The 10,075-nt window shown below is 47.8% G+C and overlaps 1 protein-coding gene across 1 annotated transcript in view; it reads right to left on the reverse strand.

Moving 5' to 3' along the window:
- Nucleotides 1–9,869, reverse strand: part of PSMA4 (proteasome subunit alpha 4) — a 14,304-nt gene extending 4,435 nt beyond the window's left edge. The window contains exons 1-5 of the mRNA XM_019533372.1: nt 9,797–9,869; nt 9,364–9,389; nt 8,034–8,076; nt 6,349–6,511; nt 744–821 (exon numbers count right to left, since the gene is read on the reverse strand). Coding sequence (XP_019388917.1) covers nt 744–821; nt 6,349–6,511; nt 8,034–8,076; nt 9,364–9,366 — 287 coding nt within the window. The 5' untranslated portion in view covers nt 9,367–9,389; nt 9,797–9,869. The remainder of the gene's footprint in view (nt 1–743; nt 822–6,348; nt 6,512–8,033; nt 8,077–9,363; nt 9,390–9,796) is intronic.
- Nucleotides 9,870–10,075: the final 206 nt, after the last annotated feature.

A 10,075-nucleotide genomic window follows, 5' to 3' on the forward strand; every position in this document is an offset into this window, starting at 1 on the left:
ATGTAAACATTCCCTGAAACACTCCGTCATTCATGATAGGCAATTGGCTAGTTTTATATATAATGACTTTATACTTCACAAAGGAATCGTAAAATGGAAAAAAAAGTATTTTTTAAAACAAGCCACGACTATATGAGAAGACTTTCTATGACAGTATTTTCCTTATTCATTGAGACATATGTTCTTTAGGTATTTATCTAATCTCCCACCATTGTAAGATGTAAAGATATTTGGGTAACAAGGTACATTTGTGAAGGTGGTTAACACTGGAACAGGCTACCCAAAGAGGATATGCCATCTCCATCCTTGTATATTTTTAAGCATCTGTCTAACCTGCTCTTGACTGGGATGGTTTAGTTAAGGACAACTGCAGCTTGAGCAGCAGGGTTGGACTAGATGACCTTATGAAGTCCCTTCCAACTCTACTATTCTAAGATTCTAAAAGGCACAAACAGTTTTCCACTTCCTTAGTTTGATTTGTCAAATCTTCCAAAACTGAAAAAAAATACTTATGGAGTAGGTAAGCATATCCTAAAATATGTTTTATTATGAGGTAATTAATAACTACAAAACACAAAAATGAGAACTGGATACAGAACTTTAATCAAGGGCAGAAGTTAAAGAACGTATTTTTTATGTTAGTAAATACACGCAGTAAAAAAGGATAGCTCTTCCCTTGTTAAGTAATTTATACTGAAGTCTGAATTACTCTGAAGTTTTTAAGTAAAACTACAAAGACATACCTTTGTGCAATCAGTCTCAGTTCATTCGTTAAAACATTTGCATCTGAAGTTATTCCTGCAACACTGCAAGCCATATCCCTGAAATACAAATATACGAGTATATTGGGTTCTTATTTTTGCCAAAGCAAGTTATAACTTCATGCAGTACTTCAAAGAGAAGCAACATATTTGCATATTTTTTATCAAAACCACAGTTGGAAAGATTTTAAAAGTTCACAAGCTCTAGCCACAGGACTTTCTCTGATGCATGTATGTTACAAGTACTGTATAGGCAGAACGGTAACATTGAGATGACAGAATTTATACACCGTATGGGTTTATACAAACGTAGATTAATGCAAGATTATTAAATTCTAAATATCAATAAGAGAGCTCTAAAGGAGCTATTAGATATGCACACTACTACTTTGCATGCCATAATTAGTGTTTTGCTAGAGCCTTTTAATCAACTCAAACAATGGGATGCCCAATAAAAGATCTAAAAACTGTATATGAATGGAAATTTCTTACTGATACGCAGGTGCTTGTTCAACTAACAAATTATCTGACTGTCACTGGAATAACATTTTGAGAGAAATAACTATTTCAGATGAGAGTACTGCATTTATTTTTAGCAGAATGTGCCACGTGTCCTTGATAGTTCGAAAAGGTTTTAGCTTAGTTAATTTACTCATGCTGAATTTGAGATGTCTACAAGACATCAACTACTCAGAGCAGAAGAGACAAGAAAAATAAGCCAGCTAGTGCATTTAAGGGGGAAATGGGGAGTATTAGTATGAGGAGATGCAACTAATTTCTAGGGCTGTGCGAAACAGCTGTGTTTCACTTCAGATTCAGCCATTTCGGAGGATGGCGATTCATTTTGGCGTTTCAGATCAAAACAGATTCGGCAAAAATGAAACGGGACAGTGAACAGGCTGCAAGCTTTGCACAACCCTACCCAGCTGGTTGGGGCTGTGGGCAGCTTGTCCAGGGGAGGGCCACTGCCCTTTGTGCAGGCAGGGAGACCCCCATGCAGATTTCTGATCCCCGTCATGCTGGGCCACGGGGCAAGGAAGTGGCATAGAGCAGCAAGCAACCCTGCTTGTCTCTGCCGCATGACTCCACTCCGCAAGGAACAGAGATCTGCACCGGGGGTCTCCTCGCCACTGCTGCCTGGCCCATGCTGCCCCAGTGACGTGGGGCAGGCAGCAGCAGCAAGCAGACCCCAGCACAGATCTCTGCTCCCTGTGGAGCCAGGTTGCGCAGCAGGGATTGCCCAGCCCCTGGTTCAATGCCCCCAGCTCTTCCTGGGGGCTCTAGGCCCCTGGATCTGTCTGCCAGGTTGCAGCAGCACCATAGTCTTTTTGGTGCTCGGCGCAGTTCGCGCTAAGAAGCTGCCACTGGCCCCAGCCTGCAGTGGCAGCCTGATTAATCCCCCTGCACAGATCAGGGGCCTGTGCCCCCTGGGAAGAGCTGGGGGAATGATCAGAGAGCTGGGGGATAGAACCGGGAGCTAGATGTCAATATCAGAGCAGGCCCCCCCACCCGTCCCCCACCCCATCCCCAATTTCCCCTCCCTCTTAGTTTTTGTTTCCCTGCAAGCCTGGCTCTGAAACTCCCTGAAACATTTTTAAAATGTTCTGGAGCCTTCTGAATTCATTTTGGAGCTGTTTCAGAGCCTTCCATTTTGATTCGGATTCCATGTTTCAGGCGCCGAAACAGCTCTGAAACGAAATGGCTGCCAAAATTTCACACAGCCCTACTAATTATGCCTTTGACCACAGGAAACTACCCACTGGATGTGGCCCCATAACAAGCCCTTGGCTGCCCCAAAGATCAAAGGAAGAGGAAGGGAGGATAAAGAGTCCCTTTTATTCCACATGCACCAAAGCAACTGAGATAAACTCAAATTATCAAGCCCCACACTGAGGGCAAGAAATAGATTCTGATAACTACTAGCAACAGATATAGCTCCTAGAGCAAGGCTGGCAATTATTTTGACTGGAGGAAAACTTAAGTTTTGATGAGCTGTCAAAGGCCACAAGGATACACCCCTTGTCAAACTCCTAGGCCCCAACCCTTAATGAGTGCCCCACCCATTGTCACCATTTTGAGACCAGCAGTCCTGTCCCTAATCCCAGAGCTTTTGCCACAAGACATCCCTCCCCATGAAGTACTCTTTCTGGAAGAAGGGAGTGTAGCAGGGACTGGCCGAGCCCTGTACTCACCAGGGTGACAACTGGCAGCATGCTCCGCATGCAGTGAACTCCCGATCAGTCCTGCGGAAAAGTGGTGAGCCCATGGGCCAACAGTGCACTCCACTACACCACTGTTCCCTCCACAGGCCAACCCCCCAGGCCAGGGTGAAAGTCAGAACCCAGGCTCCAGCCCGAGAACAGGGCAGGCGGCCAGCTAAGACAGCGTTACCTAGGGCCCAGAAGCTGCAGGGGCAGGGGCTGATGAGCCCCTCTGGGGCTCCCAACATCTGGTGGCAATGGCAGCAGGACACATGGAGGCAGGCAGGGATCTGGGTTGGCCCAGACCAATCCAGAACTCCCTACATAAGACAGTACCAGGCCTGGAAGAGGAGGAACACCAGCGGAGGCGTTGGCCCACATCACGTCCCTCCACCAGAGCCAAGGACCTGGGATCAAGGACCAGTGCAACACAGGCTCTCCCTACAGAACTCTGATTGCCACTCAACTGCTGGAAGGGAGGCATCTTTAGCAGCTCTACAGGGGTTTGTAATGCCTATGGCCCTAGATTACCTGAAGGACCTAACCCAGGACAGACCAGCCCACTTAGATTGGGCTCATAGCAAGGACAAATCCTCAAGAACCCCAGCTGCCTGAAGGAAGGTGGCCAAGATACACAGCTGGGCCAAGGCAAGGCCTGAAGCAGGCACAAATATGCTTAATTAAGTTATATTTATTCATTTTCTAATGCAGGCCAGGTGCCACTGACTGCAGAACTTGATCAAGACCTCCAAACTCAGCCAATGTATGCTGACACTGGGCTGCTTGGTCACACCAAGTTGTGGTGGGCAAGATATGAAAATAGGGGAACAAGACACCCGTTGAGCGTGCAACACGTGGGCTCCACTCCAGTGTAGCTGCTCAGACTGAGTCCCTCTACAGGGTTGCCATCTTGGAACTGGAAGTCCTGCCCTGTCACATGATCCATGATATAAGACCCATCCACCTGCCACCAAACCTTGCCCCAATTACCACCATGTTGGTTCCAGAATCCCCTATCCTTTTCACATGGTCCTGGCAGAAGATCCACCCCTTGACTGGGAAACACTGCTGCTCCACAAGGCCCACCCTCATGGTGAATGGCCTGTCCCTGGGGGGCCAGAAGTTCTGCCAAGCATAGCCTATCAGATAGTGAGGGGTTGTGACCCCTCTAGCAACCTGCCCCATCACCCTCATCTAATCAGTGGGGCTTTCAGGGGCATCAAAACTCCCTGAGATGGCACCAAATCAATTAAATTAAGGGCCATACACAAAAATTTTCAGAAGAAATCATTTTAACAAAGTACAGGTAAAAAACAAGTCATACACTAAAAATCAAATATCTACCATAACATATTTCAATTTTATTTAAAAAAATCTTTTTGTCCTGATTTATGTGCTTTTGTAGTAATATACAAAGGCAATTGCATAATAGCTGAAAATGAAGCCTTATTCTTGTATAATGTGTGGGGACAGTAGAGAGGTATATGTGGGGCAGAGTGTGGCGTGTGCTTGGGGGGGTGAATGTTTGTGTGTGGTGGGGCATGGGTATGGTGGAGTGTGGGGTGTGTGGTTGGGATGCAAGTGTGTGGGGGTATGGTAGGGTGTGGCTGGGTTCCTGAAGGGGCCACCTTGTACCCACTCGGCTGCCTGCGGGTATCAGTGATCATGCCAGGCAGGTGGAGTGGGTGGAAGATGGCCAGGAGCTGGAGCCCTATGCACTTGGGCACGAGCCACCCAGCCTTCTCCCCGTCTGTTCTCTAACTTGGCTGAGCCCAACCCACCTGCAGGTGGGGGACGGGGCCAGGGGAAAAGAAAAAACAAATTAGCACTAGCACGCTGCAAAAGGGCAGGAAAGCAGCTGCAGCTGCAGCCTGGCTGCTTCCTAGGAGAGGGGAGGGGGACAGCTGAGCCTGGCACTGACCACTCCCCTGGCCTCTATCCCAGTAGTCTCCAAATTTTTTTGATTGCGCATCCCTATCAGTAAAAAATTTTTGAGCATGCACCCCCAATATATGTATATTTATATAAATATAAATAGAAGTTCTAATATTTTCTTCCCACACCCCAATGGATTGTCTTGCGCACCCCACTTTGCAGACCACTGCTCTATCCCATGCCTGCCCGGCTGAGCTGCAACTCCCATCCCACCTGCTTCTATTGTGCTGCCACGCACCAGGCTCTCCCCCTCCCCTGCCTATACCCTTTGCATCTAACTGTGCAAACAGCTGCGCAGATGGCTGGAGGGCAGCAAGCTGCACGCAGAGTCATCTCTTCCCTCCTCCCCCCAAGTCCCAGCAACACCACCACTTAACCTCCCTACATACTGCCTGGAGCTGCAGCAGGGACAGGAGGAGGACCTGCTGGAGGCAGGGAAGTTCTCCAGGGCTACAGCAGCAGCAGTTCCACCCAGAAGCTACGTACACTAGCCAGGGCTGGGGTTGGGGCCAGGGCCCTCCAGCAGGCAAGGGTAGAAGCACAGCATGCTACCCCAGGCAGGAGTGCTTGGGGCTCAACTTCATGCCAAACACGGCAGACACAGCTGGGGACCAGGCCAAATGCAATTAAAATTGGTTGGTGCCCACCCACGGGTCAGATCCAATCAGCTGGCAATATATTGCCCACCCCTGTCCTAGGGTATTAGTACAAGTTGACAAGTGGACACACAATTTCTACTATAGTTATGTCAGAGAAAGCCAAGGCACATTATGTTTGTATCAATGGGGAAAACACTTAAACACATACAGGATTCAGTCTACATAAGAGGCAAAAAAACTATTTTTTGTTTTGTTCAGATGCAATGTTATTGCAGAAATGTGTAAAATGTTTGAGTATTTAAAACAGAACAGGAATGAAATAATGGAAACAGAAGGCAATATATGTAACAGTACCCATCAATGAAAGGCGAAAGCAGCAAAAGAATAAAATGCATTTGAAAAGTAATCTGGTAATTTGAGAAGCAAAAGAATCAGAGGGCACTAACTCTGTACACTAATTTTCTGTTCAAGTGATTTTGCCAGAGCATTTACTTTGTCCATGCTATTTAATAAGGTCCACAGTTTCTGGCTTTAAGGTTGACACAGTCAGTAGCACTTTGTATGTGGAAATACCAACTCTCAGTGATAAGAAACATTTCTACATTTTATTTACCAGGTGGAATAACCATTACACTAAAGGCAAGGGCTGTTATAATACTGATCTGAAGTTTCCTTTTTAAGCAAAACTACTAAAGTTACAGCTAACAAGATAATCATACTGACTAAGAGCATAAAAGATGAACTTAAAATCTCTCTAAAATTTAGTTTCAACAATGATTGCTAAAGAGAAAGATAACCAAGTACATTATTACTGATAACAGCAGAGAAAGATTCATCACCATCTCAACTTACTCGTTAAGCTTGTATATCTTCTCTGAAAAGAAGACTTCATCAAGAAGTTTGTGGATGTTGCGCCTCTCTGCAGCAAGCAATACACCGTTATTTGCTAGAATTCCCAGGCAGGTGCCTGCATGTCCAATTGCTTCCATAGCATATTCAACCTGATATAAGCGACCTAGAACAAGACTTTCAGTTAGTAAATTCAGCCCTTATCTTTGACCAATCCTGGTAACATCAAACTGGATTACCAAGCATGCCCAACCAATGGTTACTAAAAGCTAAATGGTGATCACCCCATCCTAGGATCAAGTCCTATGGCTGCTAGTGGTAGCTGAAGGTAAGGTGGATTAGTGCCTTGTAGACTAACAAAATCAGAGAAAGCACAAGCTTTCATGAGTAGCATCTGATGAAATAAGCTGGTAAGAAGAGCTGGAGGAAGCAGAGCTTCCAAACAGAAAACAGTGACTAGAAAATAAGGGGTACAATTAAACTGTCAAGAACAGATTAACTCACAGGTCCAATGAAGATGTACATCTGAAAGTTCCAAATGGAAACAAAACTTGTCCTTACACAAACTATTTTTAATGTAACAACCTACCAAGTTTACTACCTCAGTAGAGCAAAGGAAAATGGATTTTCAAGATTGAGAAAGGAAACTCAGAAACTTCTACAACCATGGTTTTGTTCAGAAAAACAAGCAGCCTGTACATTCCACACTAAGAGAGCCACTTGGCATTTACTCAGTTCATAACTACTACCAGGCTTCAATGCCTAGCTTATTTTACATTAGGTCTCTCTCACGCTAGCAAACAAGCCTTAAAAAGCAGCAATTACTACACTATATAGCAGGGGTGCACCAATAAACACTTTTTTGGCCAACACCATATTGGCCAATACTGATCCAATTGCTGATATGTAGCCCAGCAGCTTGGAGAGCAGCATCTGGCAGGTAAGTCTGTTGGAGGGAAGGGACATGGGGGAGGGAAGAAGCATGGCAGCTTCAGGCCCCCACAGTGAGGAAGGGAATGGGATTGGAGCAGGCATTGCCCAGCTAGGACAGGGTGGGGCATGAGATAGAGCTACAAGGGGCTCATCCAGTGGGCTCCCCACCTCTGTGCATACCCCTGGGGGGATGACACAGGGACGTGTCCCCCAGATTTGAGCACAGGGCAAGGGCAGGGTGTCCACTGCAGGCTTGGGGCTGCCTCAACCTCTTCCTGATGGGGGTACTGAGCCAGGGATGAGCTCGGGGTGGGCAGCGCTGGGAGGGGGATTATGGGGTGGGCTACAGCCACCCTAAAATTCACCATAGCCCCCCCAAGTCCTCCAGCATGTTCAGTATCAGTCAGTGTTGACAAAACCAAATCGGTTAATATCTGGACAGACTTTGGGTCTATTCTTGTATGGAAATTCTCATGGTTTTGCTGGGAAGGTTTCAAATACTGTAAAAAACCAATCACAATCAAGCAAAGGATCTTTAATGCCTCTGTTCTTAAATCAAAAAATTGTAAGTAGTGCTCCACTTTGACCACACAGTTTTGGGTGTTATTCCTAATGTGAAAACCAGATTTAAGTAATATCTAACATATCACACAAAGTGTAAACATCCAACATGACAGCTTTTCAAAAGTTTAGCTGCTTTAATTTTCACAGAAAACTGAAGGGTTCAGCGATTCATCCCCATTCACAGAAAATACCTTCTGGAGAAAATATAGTAGTTCTGGAATCATATCTTCGAGACTGTTTAAAGAAAAAAAAACAAAGCAAAAACAACTTATTTTTTCCATTCTATTGCCATAATAAGAAATTTTACACTAGTCATCTTTTCAGTCACATGCAGAAGCCATCCAGTGACTCCACTTTCTTATTTACAAGAGACAGCAGCACAGCAGGCAATTTTGTTGCCATTAGAACCTTTCGTTGGCGGTCAAGGAGCAAGTATTCAATGCAGGGGTGGACAATTATTTCAGACAGAGGGCAGCTTAACAAGTTTTGGTGAGCTGTCAAGGGCCTCATGGGTAGCCCTGCCCCCGATCACCACCTTGGGACCAGAAGTCCCACCCCCTAAGCCCTGACTTTTGTCACTGGAAGTCCCTCCTATTGCTCCCCCCACCCCCATACTCCTTTGAGCGGGGGTTGCCACCTTAGAACCAGAAAAAAAAACAAGCCATACACTAAAAGCCCAGCACCTACTATAACATATTTTAATTTCATTACAAAAAAAATATTTGTCAAGATTTGTTTGCATACTGTATATAGAGGTGACTGTAAACATTAATAGTCTTGTATATTGTGTGGGAGGGGGTTGGGGATGTGCACACACGGTAGGAGGGTTGTGAGGGCTGTGGCTGGGGGGCAATAGGGTACACTGGGGGGTTGTGTATATGAGGATGGTTGTGGGGGCAGGGTCTGGGTGTGTGGCATTTGTGCAATGTGAGGGAAGGTGGGGATGTATGCGGGACCCCCCCCTTTAAGATGCAGCAGCAGCAGCAGGCGGGGATGCTCATGCCGGCAGGGCACAACCTCCACTGGGCAGTCTAGTCTCTACTGCAGGTGCTCCCCACCACGCACGTGCAGCCCTGCACTCACACAGCATGGGAGGGATGAAGGTGGGAGCAAGGCACAATAGGGTATGTTTTGGAGGAGGGGAGGAGTATACACATGGGTACCTCACTCACATCCTCATAGACAGAAGGGCTGGGCAGTGCACAATTTGTGGGTGGGTGCTGTGGGCTCAATGAAAGTGCCAGGCAGCCAGATCTGGCCCACGAGCTGTACTTTACTCATCCCTAATTTAATGTATATTTACCTCAATACTTTTCCCTTACTCCTGGTTTTTCTTGTGATGTCTGAACCCAACCCTGCAATATTTCTGCACAAGTTTTTCCAGATAAACTTAAATGTGACTACTGGCAAGAGCTGAGAATCCTTCATTTCCCACTGAAGTTATTTGATTTAGCTGTTGAAGAGTTTAACCAATTAAGTGAACAAGGGACTAAACAGCCGAGCCATCAGGCATTAACTCACCATTTTGCTGGGAAGCTTACGTTAGGCTGCAAATGAAAATGAAAGTTGTCAGGTGACAACAAGACACCCAGGGCACGCCGAGGACGCTGAAGGCATTTATTTAACCGGGAAGCTTGCACTACAGCACCGGTCCCCAAACCGGGTGACATCCCGCCATAAAAGCGAGGCACCCACCCCACTCTCGGCCCCAGTCCCAGCTGCCACGATGCCGGCGACCCGCCCGCAGCAGGGCAGCAGCACGGGCCCTGGGGGCTCCCGCCAGCCCCGGGCCGCGCCGAGTGGAGCCCGGCTCCTCGAGGCGGCGGCAGTGCACAGTCATCCCCCACCACCCGCGCTGAACCCGGGACAGCCCCACAGCCCCCGCCGAGCTCGGACAGCCGCTTCCCTCGGGGGCCTGGACCCAGCCCGCCCTGCAGGCGCCGCCCACACTCACCGCGGCTCTGGGGGCTGCGGGGTACAATCCCGCAGACAGCACTCCACACCGGCCTCAGCGAAAAATGGCCGCCGAGCATGCGCACTGACCCCGCGGCCGGAACCGAAGGGGCGGGGCCTGAGCCACGGGGGGCGGGTCCGGGATATGACGTTACCCCGCCCCGCCCGGCTGCGCGGGCCGGGCTGGAGGCAGGGTTCTGCTGCCAGCCCTCCCCCCGGCCGCGGCCATCTCGGCCCGTTTCCTGCCCCGACGCGGTCCACGGCTGGGAGCGTCTACGCA

This window comes from Crocodylus porosus, unplaced genomic scaffold (assembly GCF_001723895.1).
Source record: "Crocodylus porosus isolate Cpor-Errol unplaced genomic scaffold, CroPor_comp1, whole genome shotgun sequence".
Classification (NCBI taxonomy): Eukaryota; Metazoa; Chordata; order Crocodylia; family Crocodylidae; genus Crocodylus; species Crocodylus porosus.